At 37.6% G+C, this 21,414-nt stretch overlaps 1 protein-coding gene across 1 annotated transcript in view; it reads right to left on the bottom strand.

Annotated features, from left to right (window-relative positions):
* The window catches only part of LOC120532602 (vasculin-like), a 53,673-nt gene that overhangs the window by 26,130 nt on the left and 6,129 nt on the right, over positions 1-21,414 (bottom strand). Inside the window, exons 3-7 of the mRNA XM_039758747.1 lie at positions 9,113-9,228; positions 8,857-8,962; positions 8,565-8,776; positions 6,786-6,852; positions 221-420 (exon numbers count right to left, since the gene is read on the bottom strand). Coding sequence (XP_039614681.1) covers positions 221-420; positions 6,786-6,852; positions 8,565-8,776; positions 8,857-8,962; positions 9,113-9,175 — 648 coding nt within the window. The 5' untranslated portion in view covers positions 9,176-9,228. The remainder of the gene's footprint in view (positions 1-220; positions 421-6,785; positions 6,853-8,564; positions 8,777-8,856; positions 8,963-9,112; positions 9,229-21,414) is intronic.

Genomic DNA, 21,414 nt, shown 5'->3' on the forward strand with positions numbered 1-21,414 from the left:
AATACTGCCATAAACTTTTCACATACCAGAAGCAGAGACTACTTTTGTAAATAAGGTAATACCTAAAAGTACAAATGTCTTTCCTGAATTTGGAACCCCAGCATCATCATATCCTCCCCAATTATATAAAATTTCATATTTTGCAGCTCTAAACAAAATTACTTTTTTTAAAACTGATGTGTTTTCTATTAAAAACTTAAATGCTTCAGCAATAAATTACCTTTATCAGTGTTGTAGTTGGTTTTGGAGTTAGGCTTTTAGTGACATTTAGGCCAATCCCATTTCTAGGATCATGAATGTTTGGTTGTGATGAAAGGTTTGAAAATCCCGTTATGGGATATCCTGATGACATTTCTTCTTTTGTACCTTTTTTGATTATCATCATCTTGGAAGCTCTTGATTTTGGATTCAGTGGGTGTTCTGTATTAAAATAGTAAAACAGAGTTATAATTCAGTACTGGTACTTAAAGAATTTAATTTATTTTTCCCAAACCCACATAAGAGCTTGTAGTGGGCCAGAGGCATTCCATCGGCTTCAGGTTCACATACCAGACAAGAATGAAGAACAAGGGTAAAATTCATACAGATCAGCCCAAATTACAGCCTAACTTATAAATCTTTGGATTTTCAGTGATTTCCATGTATGTGTGTGTCTCGCTCTCTCTCCCAGGTACCAAATAGATAGTGCTTAGGCCAAAAAAAAAAAAAACCACACACACCTCAAGCTGTGAGGTAAAATATGTCACCTACTTTTAAAATTAAATAACTTATGTTAATTTTAAAATTAACATTCAAGTAGTATAAAAAAATAAGCAGTGCAGCATGTGCTGACAAAGCAGAATGCTCACATCTTTTAAAAAAAAAATATATATATATATATATATATATATATATATATATATATATATATATATATATATATATATACATACACACACACATATACATACATATACACACACACTTCATATTCTGCTTCTTGTACTTTTGAAAGCTTATATGTACTAAATTATTTCATCATAAGCTGCATGAGAAATAAGCTTGTTAGTTTATTTGTCTATGCAGTTATCCTTTACAATTTGCATGATGTTTGGGGTACTAGACTCCCTCAAATGTTCAAACATTTTGGGACAATGATTATACAGTTTTCAAAATTTAATACACTAAATAAGATGCAAAAGGTTTTGAGAAACTCAAGATAGAATTATCACTGCGCAAGCAAATTAAAATGTGTAAGGCTGGCTACTGAGACAAAGATCCATGGCTTCCCCCAGGCAAATTGTGTAGTTCTGCAGTTACAAGCAAGCTCATTTTTTGCAAATTTACGTTATACATGTGTTCATTTATAGCAGTAAATGATAAAAAATAACTAATATTACAGATACAAAAAAAAATCAAAATAGCACAAAACACAATACAGTTCAGTTTCGCAGATGCAAATGGTGATGTAGTTATGAAACGAAATCCCCCATGAATAGCCTTCTGCAAGTTATGTAAAGCTTTGTCATACCGTGATGCTGATGCAAATGATGATCTGTATAAGTTTGGAACACTTCCCAGACAAAGACAATTTCCAGCCAAGACAAAAATTACACAAAGAAGCAAACACAATATATTGATCATAATATGCCAAAAAGCCATGCTTCTCAACTGTTACAAAACTAGGTTTTAGTGAGCCCTACAAATAGATGGGATTCTGGGGGTTGTCTGAAAAGGAAAAAAAAAAAAAAAAATGGGATAACTAAAGATTATGCATGATGGCTGTGTATTTCTAATCGTATTGTTCTTGCAAAATTTTGCACGATATTTAACTAAAAAAATAAACATCCTCAACAGACTAATTCAGAAAAATAAATTACCATAAACACTGGGTTTAAACAACAAACTGTACTATTTAAAGAAACTGATGAATGAATTAGGTAAAAAAGAAAACAAAAAACTTAGCCAAGAATAACAGTTTCAGGAAGGTAATAAAGGAACAGCAAAATACTATGGAATTCAGTATGCATGAAGACAAAAACTACAAAATGGAGAGGATTCAAGACCACAGTATATATCATTCCTGAGGATGTCCTTCACAATTATTCAAAGCAGCAAAAAAACCAAACCCTATGCAGGATGTTCTGCCTTGTCAGAAAACACAGAAATCAACACCTAGGACCAGGAAATAAAGCCTACCCTCTAACAAATAAATAAAAAGTAGCTTAAAGTCAAAAAGGTATATCAGGGGTGCGGAAATCCAACGCCCGACTCGTCCGACATGGGTAAATTGACCGTCTGACAAGCGTGTTTTTCTAGTTTCAGTTGTTCGCAGACAAGTGCAATTTTCTGGAGAAAAAAAGAAGAATCGTGCTGTGCAGGGCACATTTTTACCACTACTTTCAAATTTTAAACATTTGGGTACGTGCTTCGTGCGGAAACAGTCTACTTAGGCATGTCCTTCATGTCTCAAATTGGTATTCAATATTGTTTACAAAATGACGGCTGATTTTTCAGAAAGGAATCACTCTTGTGGTCTTACATAAGTATTTTACCCTACTATTTACACGCTTGGAGATGCGGTCATTTTTTCATGCCGACATTACGATGTAATTTGGTGATTTTTCATTATAATCGATAACTTATATATTATTGATAAAATTCATTTTTTCTACATAAAAATGCGGTCATTTCACCACAAAGCTTGTTAGGCAGTTAATCTTTCCTGAAATTTGCGACTTCACGTAGATTGTGATATATTGAGGGGTTAAGAAATTTATTGCGCGACATCAATTTTGATGAGCTGTCTATAGAGCGTTTTTGATTAGAGAATTTTTCTTATAAAACAAGTTGGTTTCGTGCTGTCAGTTTATTAAAAATAAAGAAGAAAACATTCTAACGGTTTCCAAATGTTATGAAATATCAATAAAAATCTTCACTTAGACGCAATTGTTTTTTCCTTGACATCATCGGTAATATTTACTTCTTTGGAAATGTAACATCTTGGGGAATTTTGAATACGTCATTAGGAAGTACCTGCGTAATCCATTATGCACTGCGGTACGCACGTTGTTCTCGCTATATGCGTGTTGCTGAAACTGAAACAAGTAGCATCGTGGATGAGAAATGGATCATTTCTTGATTAAAACTGGCACAACAGCCCTTGAAAAACCTACGGAAGCGTATTAAGGCCACTGTGAAAAAAATACGGACACAGTGAAGACAATAAAATGTAAATGTCGAGATTAAAGTCGACATGTTGACTTTATTCTCGACATTTCCACTGTATTCTCGTAGTTTTTGTCAGTAGAATGTCGCAAACTAAATTTCATCTTAAAATGAATGGTTCATTTACTAGATTTTCTCAAACCCTGTCATAAATTAATGTAGCACATTAAATGCTTTATATTAAGTGTTCCCCGACCCAGTTGTTAATCTCTACGCGCTTCTTAAACTGACTTCCCTTTGCACTGAGGAAGCGCCGGCAGCAATTGCATTGACTTCATGATATACCTGCTCAATGAACATTCAGAATACTAAGATAAATACTTGATATCTTTTTCATGATGAAATGCATTAAAGCATGTATTAGACATGGGTGGCAGGGGGCACAGTGGCGTGGCTGTAGTGCTGCTCCCTTGCATTAAGGGGTCCTCAGGTCTACGTTCAGTGTAGAGAAGTTCATGGCAGGTGTGACGAGACTCCAAAAAACTGGATATCTGAATCGGTATCGCAACGGTTTAACTGAATTATTGTGTAAATGTTGGGTTCGTGATCTGGAGATTGGAGACACATGAACGCAGAATTCAATGGATGTTTTTCTGAGCAGGCTTTCTGTATCGCATGTTTGCTGTGTCTATCTTACGTACTAAACCCCCAGTTCCTATCCTTTGTCCTTCTCCATATAACCAATCACCACACGATAAACATCTTTGTGAAATTAAAACTAGTTATAAACCTAGATCTCAGAGTTTTCAGAACTTTAAATAAAAATTTTGTTATACAAGTTTAATTATTCCATCCATTCAGAGGTCCAAGCTTATAACTAGTTTTAATTTAACAAATAGAGACATGAGTCTAAAAGTAAATATATGTGATATATATACACATATATACACACACACACACACACACACACACACACATATATATAAACATATATATACATATACATACATATCTACATATATACACACACAGCTATTTCGTATCAGTGCAATACGCTGTTTGTTAAAACGGTTGACTCCCGCTCTTACGTGCAATAACAAATCAAATCATTCAGTTGTCTTTGCTCATATGTCATTTTAGAGCTGGATGCCTGGCATCTTTTTTGGCCACAGGTTCGTTTCTGTTTGCTGTGAGGTTCTGTGTTGTGGAGATTCTCAGGATGGATTGCAGGTGCTCATCAGTGAGGCGACTCCTGTGTGCTGTTTTGTTAGTCTTTATCACTGAGAAGAGCTTCTCACACAGATATGTGCTACCAAACATGCACAAGGTTCGAGCCACATGTAGACGGACTTTTTTTGTTCATCAAAGTCACCAAAGCGCCGTGCAAACTCAGTGCGCAGTGCGCTCAGTTTATCAGCAAAGTGCGTATTTGGGAACACCGTAGTGACGACTTGGTTTAACAGTACTTGGCAACAGGGAAAGTGGGGCAAGGTGAACTCGTGCATTTGTGTCTCCCATAAAAGCAGCTTCACTTGAAATCACTTTGTGATTGTGCACGGGTTAAAACGTCCGCTGAAGTGTCAGATTCTTATTTAATTATGCTGTTTTCTGTATCTTCTGAATTGCATTCAGGTTACCCTGATGCAAGGCAGCTGAAGCGCTGCATTATGGGATCTGTAGTTTATTGTGTTACCAGCGCTTCATATACCCGGGCTTTAATAACAATAATACAGTATATAAAATGATCTCGCGGGCGGATATAATTACGCCGGGCGGATGTGGCCCGCCCTTGAGTTTGACACATATGGACTAAATAGAACTTGAAAAGATATGTTTTTCAAATGTGATCGCGCAATTCAGATAGAGTTGACGCGCACTACAGCCTGCATGCCTCAATGAGTCATCCTCCCTCGCTCTTACTTTTTTACCGTTCATCTAATGAATACACTGAGTATGGCTTTACCAAAACAATCATTGATGGCGAATAAAGTATCCATTATTCGAGTATGTAGAGCGGGATATATATATATACATATATATATACCCGCGTATCGCAGCGGAGAAGTAGTGTGTTAAAAAAGGTAGAAAAAGAAAAGGGAACATTTTAAAAATAATGTAACATGACTGTCAATATACAGTATTTGTTTTGTGAGTGTTACTGAGTGTTGCTGTCATCAAGGATTTGATTATCATTATTTCTTTCAATCAGGTTCGTATTTGTAGGATGTGTTGTGTTCAAGTTACATTCCGTGTTTGTCAATCGTTGTAAAGATGACAGGTTTCATTCATCGATTCGTTTCTTACTGCATCAATAAACAGCTTGTCTTCTTCTTTATCTGAGACCTGACACTGCATGCACGGGTTTTTTTTACACTGTCTTCCTTTAGCGGGACATTGACTTTTTCCACCGTGTGCTTTGTTTCCGCAGTAGCTGGATTTATGAATATGCTTATCAGACGCTTCATATTTTTTGCTGCCTTTTCAATTGTGTAATTCGGTTTTTGTTCAGCACTCTTTGGAACTGTTGCCTTTTATCTGTGCACTCGTCAGTTCCGTGAGCCGCTCGGTGTACATGCATCGAAGGTTCCCAGCTGTGCTGGTGCCATCTCGTGCTATGTCCATGGCTGTATTTAATGTTACCTTAGTCCTGGCACTTAAAACTTTCTCTCGCAGTTTCGCTGAGTTTGTGTCAAACACCACCCTGACCATCTCATCTTCCTCTCCATAAGCACAGTCCTTCACCCGTGAATATTTACCCGTGGCAGTTTGCTATTGGATTGCCGCTGACGGACGGCCTTATATGGGCAGGCACTAAATTACAAACGCCAGCGCAGCCTGTCTATGAACTTAATTTAAAGTGTAGGTTTACATCGTGCTTTGTTTCCAGTAGCAGAACTCATGAATATGGTTGTATATGTCACTCGCCGCTTCTTATTGTTTCTCTGCCTTCTCAATTATATAATGCATGTTTTCTTAAGCGCTTTTTTGAGCTCTTCCTGGTTTTCTATGTACTGCGTGATTACGTGGGAGGCGTGATGATGTCACGAAACTCCGCCCCGGCGTTGAAGCTCATCTCCATTACAGTAAATGGAGAAAAAACTGCTTCCAGTTATGACCATTACGCGTAGAATTTCGATATAAAACCTGCCCAACTTTTGTAAGGAAGCTGTAAGGAATGAACCTGCCAAATTTCAGCCTTCCACCCACACGGAAGTTGGAGAATTAGTGATGAGTCAGTGAGTGAGTCAGTGAGGGCTTTGCCTTTTTAGTATAGTATATATATATATATCTATATATATATATATATCATATATAGATATATAGATATATAGATATATATATATATACACATATATATATATATATATATATATATATCCAAACAAAAGCCAAAACCAAATTGTTAATCAAAAATCATTGACAAATTTACTAGAAAATATTCTTGCGCCTGATAGAAATGATACTAAAACTGCAGCACAGAAATAACAGAAACAAAAAGGTGATGCATAAACAGCAGAACCAATAACTGGGCTCCCAGCTTTGCAACCCACTTAACAACATCAAAAAAGGCCCTACATTATTTCTATCTTTTTCATGTACATTAGTATTAACAGTTAAATAAATCTGGAAACTCTTACCCCAAACTCCTGCAGCAACAGATTTCCCCTGGGCTACCTCTCTTTCACATTCAGGATTAAGTGATGGCTGCAAAACAAGAGAATTATAATTAAGTCAGGATTCCCAGATTTTGCATGTTAACCTTTTAAAGGAGAGGCACGACCTCCATACAGTCCTGGTCATGTCTGCAGCGGTCCCACAGACCGAGTTTGCTACTGGGGATGCTTTAACCGACAGTCAGAAAGCAGAACTGCCATCTCTGATCAAGAGTGATTTAGATGTCATTTTAGCCACATCTGGCCATACAGACATTGCAGAACACGATCATAACTCTGCCAGGTGTTACTGTACAGGTGCCCATGTATTGACTGCCAGAGGCAACGAGGAAGGTGATACATGAAGTACAGCAGATGCTTCAGTTAAGCCACGATTTGTCAGAGCAAAAGCGAGTGACGGAGCCCAATTGTACTTGTCTCAAAGCCCAATGGTTCCGTTTGGCATTGATTTTAGGTGTTTGAATAAGATTTTCAAGTTTGATGCCTACCCAATGCCGCGTGTAGATGAGCTGTTGGAGAAGCTCAGGCAGGCCTCATATTTCCACCCTGGACCGCACAAAGGGTTATTGGTGCCCTTGGAGGACTCCAGTTGCAAGACCACCATGTTTGCCACTCTGGACGGGCTGTTTGAATTTACGGTGCTTCCTTTTTGTCTCTATGGTACCCCACAGAGGTTCACAGCACCGCAGAAACAACTACGAGCTGATCGCGGTCGCGCTATAAGTGCCTGTCACCAATGGGTGATGCAAGGAATATTATAAATGCAGGGAACAGAATAACATGTCCACTGACCTTGCCCCAGCCATGCCCGCTTGCTGTGTCTATGTATAGAAGAGTGGTAGATCTGTTACAATAAATAACCTGTTTCAAGTGGATAAACCCGATTTTGCTAAAGGACCGAAACTCAAGCCTCGTTTCTGGGGAGAACACATTAGAAGAACATGCAAACTCCCTGCAGACCCTAGTATTGTTAGGCAGGAACAACAGCTATGTGCTACCACTCTTATTATGCTAAAACATCTGTAACTAAACTTCCTAAACGTCAATGCAATTTAAACTAAATGTTTGACAATAGTAGCTCTTCAGCTCTATTCACTTAAATGCACGTTACACGCATGATTAATCTCTTTCTCCTACAAGACCACAAAAGCACAGGCATGCATGATGATACTCAGCAGCAGCAGGAAACCTGTGTGATATAACAAAATTTAGTGCGAGTGATCAAAAGTGCGATTTCTTTCAATCATTATGTCTAGGTGTTTTCGGCACAGACATCAATTAACTTTGTGTGTATCAACATTGGAAATGGTGGAAAGTATATGCTGAAGGAAACCATGCCCCCAGTGCTAAAAAGTAGACTCAGAGGGAAATGAACTATAATGTAAAGCACACAGCAGTCACCATTTCCAATGGCTGAATCTCAATTTTTCTAAAACATGGATTCACTGTTTTACAATATGTGTGTAATCTCAGGAGGCCGATTAATACTTGATAACGCTTGTAAGCTTGAAAAACTGACATATTCATTACGTTTCAATGCTTTTGCTTTAAAAATTGGACCCTGTATCTTTTATTACATTTCACAACAGCAGGCTGCATAATTTTATTTAAAAAAATAAAAAAAAACACTTCAGAATGTTATTTTTTTATAATCTAGGTACATATTTCCAAATAAGTAACATTTGTTTTTTGGTTTTAGAAGAATAAAACATTTAACTAAAACAAAAATAACTGTTAACTTACAAAATCTTCAGCCTCAAACTGTTTAAGATCAGGTCCATCATTTTTTCCATTCTCTTTCTCAGTCAATGTGGTTTTACGAAGAGCATTTTTTTTTCCAATGTGAAAACCAGCTTGTCTTGATCTTGAATTTACCCCACGATTGCTGTGACTATTTACTCCTTCAAAAGCATTTTTACCTCTCCAACCATTTTTTTCTTTCTTTCCATAATTTACTGAAAGTGGATAACAAAAATTATATTTCAGGAAAAAAAAACCCACACATATATGCAAGAACTTTAAATAAAATACTTACTTTGCCTACATCCACGCTCATTTGAAGATTCAAGCCCATTGCAAAAACTATGCTGGTTGTTACTTACATCACTGTGGTAATCAAGATCATTAGAAGGTTCAGCTATCTTCTCACAATTTAAGGGCAGCAACAAAATAAGAGCAGAAACATGGGTAAAAACAATGGGGAAAAAAAGTTTAGTTGACTACAGTTTAAGAAAATCAAATAATTTCGAAAGTTGTCAAATTGTTAAATATGCAAAAACAACTTTATTTACCTTCCTTGATGATGGCAGCGGAGGAAAGTTAAGCCAGGCTGGAGCAAAGTCATGCTGCGCCATTTAGTTCAAATTCTAAAATGTTTCAAAAGGCAACTTCAACCTCATGTCACATCCTTAAAGAAAACAGAAAAAGGTCAAAAATATATTAAAAACAAAACCATAGTAAAATTTAATTCAAAGACAGTTTATACAAAAAATGAATTTTCATAATAATCATCAGCACTGCATGATACCCCTCTATTTATTTTGTTCTTTCTATCAATTGGAACAACCTAAATCTTCAGGGCTAATTTGCATGCATAATTAGCCACGTGCCCAGCTACAATCTAAAAATAAGCCTTAACTGATCACACTCCCTCCTTCCTTTTTCTGTCAGAATAAGACCCCATTAAATAGTTTTTTTTCTTCTTGATGGAGGAAAAAAAATGCAAAGCAGATGCACAGATACATAGGAGGTTGCGTCCAGAGTTGAGACTTCAAACAATGGAATGAGCCAGTTCCACGCTTCTGCTTTGTGACCCAAGATGGAAACAGTGAGTACAATAACCTGTACATTTTTTTTTTTCACATTGCTAGATTGTGACTGTTTGTTTTAGTTTAATTTGGGGCATTCATTCTGTCTATGTCTTTTATTGTTTGATGCATGGTGGAGTACTGGTTACAACTGTTGCCTCACAGCTCAAATCACATTTTTACCAATAATAAAAATCAGTCTAACATAGTTAGCACATACTTTCCTAGTTTCTCCTTCCCCGCCGAAGTTCCTGAACATTTCCGTGATTTCACAGCAGTCAAGAGAAACTGATCTCTTTGGGATTCACTCATCACTACTTGGTATTATGCAATACATTTCAGGATGATAAAGAGAACATTTCCCATATGTTTTGTATCTTTTGTTCCTTTTCGCTTATTTATTTCAAAATATTGTATTAAACACAGATTACTTCATCATATATATTCACACTAGACATTAAGCCCGTTACAATAACGGGCGCTAGAACAGTAGTGCATAAACATTAGTAGGAACAGTCTATATTAAATGGCAAGGGACCTTGCATGTGGCTGTAATATGCGTCACTGTATTGTGTGCCTTTAATTTTCTCTCTCAGTAATACTGGTTTGTATTTCCATAAAATGCCTGTAATTTTGTCAGACAGTAATACAGTGGAACCTCGGTGGAACCGAAGTAATTTCCCCCATAGGATTGTATGTAAATACAATTAATCCGTTCAAGATCGTATGAACTGTATGTAAATATATATATATTTTTTAAGATTTTAAGCACAAATATAGTTAATCAAACCAATGAATGCACAGCATAATAGTAAACTAAATGTAAAAACATTGAGTAACACTAAGAAAACCTTGAACAACAGAGAAAACTAACACGGCAAAAGTTTGCGCTATAGCCTTACGACCCGCTCACTAAAAACACCTATTTTAATGAGTTTTAAGCACAGGGAAAAAAATGAACATTTGAAAACATTTGATTGCGTGTGTGTGTGTGTGTGTGTGTGTGTGTGTGGTAGGCCTGCCTGCGTGTGTGTGTCTGTCTGTCTCTTGGGCGGGCCTGCGTGTCCGTCTCTCGTGCCCACGCACCTGTGTGTGTGTCTCTCGCTCTCTCTCTCTCTGCACACACAGGGAATGCACAGGAAGAGACTGAACACGTGCCATGTGGCCCCGCGCATGCGCATTTCACCAGGACACACACACACACACACACACACACACACACACACACACCTGGACGCACACAGGGTTTTATTAAAGAGGATGTTTAAATGGAAGCATGTTAGCTGGAGAGCTGATGGTTCCTTTGATTTTTTGCACCCCATTATTAACTGATGGCTGGTTAAAACAGCAAACAAAACGTTATCACAGCAGTTTCAAAATTAAAATGGCAATTAAAGTTTTTAAATCTTAGGCAAATTAACTAAAACTAAGCAAAAAAAAAAAAACTGCTGTATTAGCAAATAAATGGGATCCAAATAAAACTTTATTTAAAAGGCAACAACCGGCAGCCACTATGGACCTCCAGGACCAGAGTTTAGTGCCTCTTATGTAGAGGCATTTGCAAAAAGTTTTGATTAAAAAATGGTTAGAACCCTCAATGGAAGCAATCCTTTACACTTTTTAGTAGGGATGCACCAAAATTTCGGCCGCCGAAAATTTTCGGCCGAAATACCATTATCGGTTTCGGCCGAAACGTAAGAAAGCGCCGAAAATAAAAGCCGAAATTGTCGCCACGCCTCTCCCATCCTCCCGTCTCGTTCGCGCTGTCATTACGCATCAAACACGGAGTATGTCGGCGGTTTGGAAGCACTTCAAAGTTTCAGATGAGGACAGCAAAGTTGCAATATGCAACATTTGCTCTGCAAAAGTTTGAAGAGGGGGTTCAACAGCAAAGACATTTTTGACTACAGGTTTAATACACCACCTTAAGTCAAGACACGCAATTGAATTTGAGGAATACCGTCAAACAACGTTGGTTAAAACTAAGCCAACTAGCACATCAACACCCTCGGTTGCCACATTTTTCGAAAAAATTAAGAAATTTGCAAATGACAGTGCTAAAGCACGTGACATAACAGAGAAAGTAATGGAATTCATTGCTTTAGATGACGAGCCATTTTCAGTCGTGGAGGACATCGGATTTCGTAGGCTAATACACCACATTGAGCCGCGTTACACACTGCCAAGCAGACGGTATTTTGCAGAGACCTCTATACCTGAAATGTATGACCGTGTTGCAAAACATGTTCATGAGCTCATGACCACAGATATCTCTGCTCTAAGTTTTACCACAGACATATGGAGCTCTGACGTTAGTCCAACTAGCATGCTCAGTTTGACAGCGCAGTGGATAAACGCAGAGTTTAAATTGCAAAACATTCTGCTTCATGCACAGGAGTTTGTCGGCTCACACACTGCAGCAGCAATATCCGATGCTTTGGCTAACATGTTTGAAACTTGGAACATAGACAAGTCTAAAGTGCATGTGATTGTGAGAGATAATGCACGGAACATGATAAAGGCTATGGATGACAGTGGATTAAAGAGCATACCTTGCATGGCACACACGCTGCAGTTGGCTGTGAATGAGGGAGTGCTTAGTCAGCGGAGCATATCAGAAATCACAGCAACTGGGAGAAAAATTGTGGGACATTTTAAGCATTCTCCGCTTGCTTATTCCAGACTACAAGATTTGCAAAACAGTTTGGGATGCCAACAAAGCGACTACAGCAAGATGTGGCCACTCGCTGGAACAGTACATACTATATGTTGCAAGGATTACTTGAACAGAAGCGGGTTTTAGCTGCATACATGACAGATCACGACCTGCCAGCAACTTTGAGTGCACATCAGTGGATGTTGGTGGAAAACATTGTCTCTCTTCTCGCCCCGTTCGAACAGTTAACCAAGGAAATAAGCTCAGCTCAAGCGTCTGTTGCTGAAGTTATTCCACTGATCGCAGCACTGAAGCGCCTGCTTGGAAAAGAGGCGGAAACAGATCATGGCGTAAAAACAGCTAAAAAAACTCTACTGGAGGCTGTTAACAAACGCTTCCAAGACATTGAGTCCAACCCTCTTTACGGCATTGCAACCATATTAGATCCACGCTTTAAAGACCATTACTTTGACGATGAGAAAAGGCAGGATGAACGCGAAATGGTGCAAACAGAGCTTACGGCTCTTGAAACCTCTGGTGAAGAACAAGCCGCGACGGGGAGAACAGAGCAAACTGTGCCTGAAAAACGGTCACATACAAGTGATGAGGCGCACATTCCTTCGCTTTCTGATATGTATGACGAAATTTTACAGGAAAGCGTCCCAACCCACAGCGGTATAAGAGCAAGCGCAGCCTCACAAGAAGTAGCAACCTATCTAGCTGAACTACCCATTGGCAGAAGTGACAATCCACTTGACTACTGGCGCGAACAAAGATCGCTTTCCTTTGCTTGCATGGACTGCGCGCAAGTACTTATCTGCCCCAAGCACCAGCACAGACAGTGAGAGATTATTCAGTGCAGCATCTCATGTTCTTGATGAGAACAGAAATTGTCTCTCCAGCCAGAAAGCTGAACAACTTTTGTTCATAAAGAGAAATCTGCCACTTTTGCTAAAATAAAAGCAGCCTAATTTGATGTTGTTTACAGTTAAAGGTTTGATTTATTTATTCTGTTATTGCAATGTTGTTTTGCACAGTAATTTAAAATTGAAGTAAAACGTTTAATGCAGGTAATATTTTGCACAATTCGTAAAGGCACTAAAAGCTAGCACAGACTGAGTGATTTTATTCAGTGCAGTATGTTCTTCATGAGAAGAGGAACTGTGTCTTCAGCCAGAAAACTGAAAACTTTTGTTCATAAAGATAAACCTGCTTCTTTTGCTTAAATTAAAAGCAGACCAATTTAGTGTGTATAGTTATGTTGTTTACAGTAAGAGGTTGGATTTATTTATTTTTCTTCTGTTTGTGCACTGTTTGGTACAGTAATTTAAAATTGAAGTAAAAAAGCAGCTAGCATTTTTTTTGCACAATTTTGTTACAGAAAGAAATTTAATTTAGTTTTGTTATTGTCAAACAGCCTTATTACTGTTATTTATTATCAATAAAATAATAATAAAATAATAAAAATATTTATTTGAATGCTTAATTAATTTGTAGTTTTTTTAATACAAACAAAAAGAAAATATTTTAAACATGTTTTTTAATGAAGCCATTTTCGGTTTCGGTATCGGTTTTCGGCCAAGTGCATCCAAAAATTTCGGTTTTGTTTTCGGCCCAGAATTTTCATTTCGGTGCATCCCTACTTTTTAGTGGATACTAGAACTGACAGAACTAGTCAAAATTTGCAATGATAAGAGAACCTTTATGAATGCAAAAATTAAATCAGAAAGAGAAATATTAAATATACAAAACAGCTGCATACACAGTACAAAACTATTACAACTGGTATTGTTAAATACTCAGATAAAAATGAAAACCAATTAAATCAAAATAAATGAACTTTGCAGAAATCAAGCAAATAAATTGAATCCTAAAACCTCAAACGTCTGTTTCACTTTAAGTTCTGCAGTAAAACATGCATAGAAAAGGCAAGGCAATTGAGGCAAGGCTCTCAATTTACCAGTCAATCTACGTTCCTACCCTCATCTATGGTCATGAGCTATGGGTAGTGACTGAAAGAACGAGATCGCGAATACAAGCGGCTGAAATGAGTTTCCTCCACAGGGTGTCTGGGCTTTCCCTTAAAGATAGGGTGAGAAGCTCAGTCAACCGAGAGGGGCTCAGAGTAGAGCCGCTACTCCTCTGTATCGAGAGGAGTCAGATGAGGTGGCTCGGGCATCTGATCAGGATGCTTCCTGGACGCCTCCCTGGTGAGGTGTTCCGGGCACGTCCAACCGGGAGGAGGCCCCGTGGAAGACCCAGGACACGCTGGAGGGACTGTGTCTCCAGCTGGCCTGGGAACGCCTTGGGATTCTCCCGGAAGAGCTGGAAGTGGCCGGGGAGAGGGACGTCTGGGCCTCTCTGCTTAAGCTGCTGCCCCCGCAACCCGACCCCAGATAAGCGGAAGAGGATGGATGGATGGATGGACGGACATGCATAGCAAATGTAAAATGTGTAAACGTACTGGTATTTGTGAGAAAAAACAGGAAGATTTGGCATTTTTGGACTAAATAAATAAAATGCAAAGTTTAAGACTTATTCACTCAAAAACAAACACTATTTCCAATGTAGTTAAAAAGCTGAAATTTGGTAGGATTGTACAGTATATCTAGGATAGTAGGCATCTGCACCGCACCACACCACACCCCCTCTACAATCAAAAAATCAAACTCTCCAAAATCCTAAAATTGGTGTGACAGATTTAATTGAAATTTGGTGATACTATATAGTACAAAAAAGAAAAATCAGCTTAATCTTGTTTTATTTGTCAATATTTATCAATAATAATCCTGTAGTGAGTAGGCAATTAAAAGGCACCCTGACATTTTTTCCTCCACAGCAGGGATAAGTGTGGCTGCAAACTGAATGTCACCTGTACAACAGCACCTCTTGTAAATAAAATGGACGGACAACTGAATAAGTGTGGTCAATGTCACAATGAAAAAAAATGTTTCGAGCTCTGAAGTGGAAAAAGGAAGGTTCACTAACAGGTCTAGTCAGCACAGTGGTAGCGCTGTTGCCTCGCAGTAAGGAGGCCTGGGTTCGCTTCCCGGATCCTCCCTGCGTGGAGTTTGCATGTTCTCCCCAAGTCTGCATGGGTTTCCTCCGGGTGCTCTGGTTTACTCCCACAGTCCAAAGCCATGCAGGTAAGATGCACTGGCCATCTTACATTGTCCCTAGTGTGTGCGGGTGCCCTGCCCGGGATTTGTTCCTGCCTTGTTCCCGGTGTTTGCTGGGATTGGACAACTCAAACATCACATGCTACTAACTTTTTGCAGCAAGACAAATTGCAATAAGTGTGAATTCTTGGTGGGTCTACAAACAAAATATTTTTTGCACAATTATAATAAAATACTTTAAGAGAACTAGGACAGTTTGTCAGTCAGCCCGACAACTCCGTAGACATTTAAACATCAAACAGGCCTAAGCAAATCACTAAGTAACACCATCACTTCTGCCAATATACTCTGCTCCATAATCAAACAAACAAGACAGTAAAAAAAGATGAAAATTGCATATAGAACCATTCAGAGGATAAACACTGCAAACACAGTCAGTTATACATTCTCCTTGCATCTGTTTGATAAATAATGTATAATGACTGGTTATTAAGGGACCCTAAAAAAATTGCATCAATATGATTGAGTGAATTTTGTAATCACCTTTCTTTGCACCAGATAAGGGTCAAGTTCCACCACAAGTCAGTACTAGAGAAAAGTTTGCCCATTAAAGAAAACAAAAGGAATAAGTAAAAATGGCTGCCAAGAGGTGGCGACATTTACATAATGAGTGATATTTTTACAAATGCACAACAGAAAATGCTTTTGTTAGACACAGGGAAAGATTTACAAGGTTTGTCATGAAGTTAAAATTTCTCCTTAATATCAATCAACAGATGTTTAATAAACAAGTAGATGCTTTCAATTAGTCTAATTAAATTTAAACAACAGACTTTGTAAATTAAATTGACAAATGTCTCAATTAAGAACATGGTTAAATTTACCTCATTAAAGTAAAAAAAATATTCACGGTCTGTCTAGCCAGACTTAAAACAAATGCATTTCATATCGTAAAGCAGCCGAAAGAATCATACATGGGAAAACTGTAGGTTCAGCCATTTGTGGTACAGTGCTATGCAAAAGTATTCAATCATCTTGAAAGTCATCAAGTTTTCTGCATGACAAGAGATTTGTACACATTTATCCATTCAGTACTTTTAATGTGAACTCTTATGCTGTAACAATACTCTTCTGAAATCAAAATAAGCCATTTTCTGTAGATATATGTTAACACTTTGTTGAAAACCCTTTTCCTACAATAACAGCTTTACTTTTTGGGGAGTAACTATGTACTAATTTTGCAAATTGAGCGATTCCTCCCCATTCTTCTTGCATAATTTATAGAGATCACCTAGGTTGCTGGGATGCTGCATTTGGACAAAAGTTTTCAAATAGTGCCACAGATACTCAATAAGGTTAAGATCAGGGCTTTGACATGGCCATTCTAATACATTCACCTTTTGGTTTTTAACTCATTTCACTGTCGCTTTGGCATTATGCTTAGGATCACCGTTATGTTGAAAGATGAATCTTCAACCTTCTTAAGGAACGGTTTCTTTCTTGCTACCCTCCTGCACAAGGCCTGCTTTAAGTCGAGTTCTTGGAATTGTGGACCCATGCACCTTCACTCCTATTTCAGCCAAAGAGGACTGCTATCTTCGGAGAATAGATGGATTGTTAGTAGCCTCTCTCACCAGTCAATATTTTACTGGAACAGTCTGCCCCTCAAAACTAAACAGAGTAAGAGTCTTGGGTACTGTGATGAACCTTACACTTTCTGATGATGGATCCAACAGTGCTTAATCGAGCATTCAAACTAATATTTTTTGTAGTACTTCCTGCCTTGTGCATTTCAATTACTTTCTTTCTCACATTAGCAGAATGCTCCTTTGTCTTCACTTTTCCAGTGCTTGTCCAACAAAATACATGGTCCTACTAAGCGTACTTTTTATACCAAGAGAGATATGAAGGACTGAAAAGTAGTATCTAATTATGCTTAATTATGGTCAAATGTCACCTGTGTCACTTATGATTAGTCTTATTTAAACTTGGAGCTTCCAAAGCACAGAGGTTTAAATAATTAAGCAAACACAAAACATTTTGTCTTTGGAAATATATTGTTACAGCATTGAGAGTTCAGATTTAAAACACTGAATGCATAAATGTGTACAAATATTTTGCCATGCAGAAAAATATGTTGACTTTCAAGAGAATTGGGTTCTTTTTGCATTCCCCTGTAACTTTAACAGATTACTCACAATAGTATGTTCACAGCAACAATTAATTCAATTTCGATTACAAATTAACTCAGGAAAGGAAACTGTTGGTATGATAAGCACCCAGAATAAAAATATTTTGGCAAGCAGCTTTTGCAGTTATCATAGCTAACTTCGCACCAAAATATCAAGAATTAAAAAGGCAAGTTAACAACTCTTTTGTAATAATGGAAAATAATGCAGTGCACAGCATTTCCTGTATGTTTTAAAATATGTCAAAGAATTTTAATGTACTACTGTATGTACACACACAAGACAATAATAGCCCTACAAGCCTATAAAAATGTCATATTTATGTCTGTTATATAGCTGTTCCTTTTCCAAATATGACAGTCTGGACTTGGCCTTAAACACTTCAGAATAAAACACAAATGCTACAAGTATGCAATTTCTTCAGATACTTTCTAATATGCCAGTTTTGAAAAAAAATTGGGTTGCAATCTCAATGCACTGTTGCTTGCACAGATCAGTAAGCGGTTTCGGTATACATCTGGCACAAACCTAATGGTACCCCAAGTCAATCACGCACTATTGTATATGTAGGTCCATAGTCAATACCCAAATGTGCAACAATAGCAGACAACGTAATCCATTAGTCTTCTCAGATGGAGACATTCACCATGTTAATTTGGTCTTGTGTGTGCACAAAATGTTGGCTAACCAGATCGAGCTTCATCGGTTACACTTGTTCTTCCCAGTTTTAAACCTTTCTGCCCATTCATAAACTTTTCATCGAGTCATGCAGTTTCATTTTGATAGTTTTCATTTGGTGAATTTCAGCAGGTTTCTCTTCCTCTGCCCATAGAAATATCACTATGGCATGTTAGCAATAGCAAAATCTTGCAGCAGAGAATCCATGTTCATTTAATCTTGGCTTTAACTTGATTAACGGCACAGCACCGTGGTTGTTCAAACTGCCCATAATCCATTTGCAAACATGCTGGATTGTGTCACCTATCTGTTGTAATCATCACTCATTTTTCAATGCATTTGCTTTTTGATTTACGCTCGTATTTCTGAAGAGATCTAAGCAGACACACAAATCCTGGTGAATCATGTCTTCTTGACATCTTGTTGTCATGTGACTTTGTTATTCAGTTTTATTCTTGCATAAAAGCACACTTGTTTTGTTACACCTTTGCAAAAGTGTTTTAATATTCCAGGAACCACCTGAATGATATCAAATGTCTCTGTCTCTCTCTCACACATGCGCACACACACATCCATGCATGAAAATGTCATTATTTGAAAATGCTTTGTCATTTGAACATTAAATCCCCGCCAGGATTTTACCCAATCTCCACATCATGGTGCATGGTACTGAGAATGCAGACAGACCTCTTAATTTTGGACGCATACACCATCAGCATGGCACTGCCAATTTAAACACTAGCATGGAGAATTGCTCATATACTGAAGTGACTTTAGCTGTAGGTGGAAGTTCCCATCCCACTTTACTTATGGTGCCAAGCAAAGTCGTGTTGCTGTGCAGTAGTCTATCAGCCAGCAAAAGAGATGTGAAGAAGTTGTCTGTTGTTACGGTTTTGAAGCCTCGGAAAGTCTTTCTCCCATGGGATTACTGGGATCTTTTCCTAAATAAGGAGTGGCACTGCACATGTACTTTGTCTCCAAATCTGCCTCAATCCAAAACTTTATGCCAAATTTGTCAGGCTTGGTTGAGATGTATTGCAAGAAAGGACAACAGACCTTGGTTGGAAACAGTTGCTCATCAACAGTAATATGTTGGTCTGGATTGCAACTCAAAACACAGTTCTCAACAAAACGTTGCCAGATGTCAGAGATCGTAAATCATGCACCAGAAAGTGCTCGATAATTCAGTGCAAGCAGGGATATGCAAGAAAAGTTTATTTTTTTCCACGATAAGCTGCTGTTCCAAAACCTCCGTCTTCCCCTGGAATGACAATTCATGTTGAAATGACATAACATTTTCAAATAATGATGTTTTAATGCATGGATGTCTGTGCAGAGAGGACAACAGGGGCAGAGAAAGATCTGAGATCATTCAAGGGGTTACTGGAATACAAAATAAACACACAAAATGTATAATGGAACAAGTGTGCTTTGATTAGAGAATAAAACAATTAAAAAAAAAATTCACGTAACAACAAGATACCACAACAACACGATTCATCAGCGTTTGTTTGTCTGCTTATATCCCTTCAGCAATACCTTTTACAAGTACCATAAAATTTACACTGGCTGTTACAGACTCAAATCAAAATGTATGTTTTTATTATATAACAAAAGCGGCGGCTCACTACTCAAAACAGTAAATGAGAGGGGAACCCACGATGAAACCCACAAATTGTTTATTAGAGCTGAGAGTATGGCCTGAGAGAGAGAGAGAGAGAGACACACACATGCCTGGAGAGCTCTTGCTGATTGCCCAAGAGGGGCAATAAGCTTAAGAATGTGTAAAAGCAAGGCAGAATGGATGTTGCACAAAATTAAAACTTGTAACCCTCATATAATCTTGGCAAAGTTGCCAAAATAAATGAATGCTACTACAAAAAAAAACCACACACACACAACACAAACCACACATACCTTAGCGACATTCTCAGCATTAACATACATTATTCCTAATCTACAGAATAACTTGTCTAGAATGCTACAGGAAATGAATATTCAACACTCACTGTGAGGTTAGTCAGTCTAACTAGTTCAAGTTAGTCCAATTTTACTGTATTATGTACATGTGGCAAACATTCTATTGGCTCTTAGTTTTAAAAATATTTGTATTGAACACATTTCTGGAGAATCTAAAAGAAACATTAACAGAAGACCACCAATTTTAGATTTCCTACAACTCCTACATTTAAAGTCTTTATCTGTTAAAAGCCACTAAGAATTAGGATTCTTAGAAGCAGAAGTTTCCTAATGTATTAAGCGAGACTTTTTTTACTCAATGGAGTAAAACTTAATGGGAACTAAGCAAATAAAATAATTTTTGCACATGTTTTAATCTGATTAATACCTGAACTTTACCACTCTAGCAAGATGGAGCCACTACCATGCTGCGAGAGGAATCCCAAAATGTAAAAACATTTTATAATAATTCTTTTACAAGATAAAAATTTAAAATACTAATTTGCAAATGCAATCATTTTTCAGTAGATCTGAAGCATCTGAAAGCCCCTATCCCCCTTTCCAATTTCACTATATTAACTGTATTTTAGGTAAATATTAGAGTGTACTTTTGATTATCACCAATGCCTTTTAAATGTTATTGTTCCTTTCCCCGGCTTGAATTTCATTTGTGAAAAACTACGGTTTTGGACCCCCCCAACAAAGTTTAAGAAGCACATTAAATAGAACTTTAAATATATAATTTAACATATAATTAATTCAATTTTAACCCATAACCTAATGTTTTACTGTTAAAAATTTCTGCAGTTTGAAGTTGAGCAAGCAGTCAACATTAGGCTGTAAGTGTGAATGCTGTGAATTTAAGAAATTTAGTTAAAAGAATAATTAACTCATTATTAGCTTACATAGCACAGTAGTGCAGACTAGGGATGTCAAAAGAACTGATACTTTCGGTACACCGAATGAGTAGTACTGAATAATAGTCAGTACTAAACTCATGCGGGATTCCAAGTAGACAAATTACTCAAGAAGGCAAAGAAATACATGTGAAAGCCATGAATGTGAGCCTCATATAAAAATGGGACACACGGATGACACAGCACCACATCTCCATATGCTGGAAATAAAAACAGAAGTCATGTCCAAAAATACTTTGTCTCCCAGATAGGAGTGTTTCAGCAAATG

The sequence above is a fragment of the Polypterus senegalus genome, chromosome 7, assembly GCF_016835505.1.
Source record: "Polypterus senegalus isolate Bchr_013 chromosome 7, ASM1683550v1, whole genome shotgun sequence".
Classification (NCBI taxonomy): Eukaryota; Metazoa; Chordata; class Cladistia; order Polypteriformes; family Polypteridae; genus Polypterus; species Polypterus senegalus.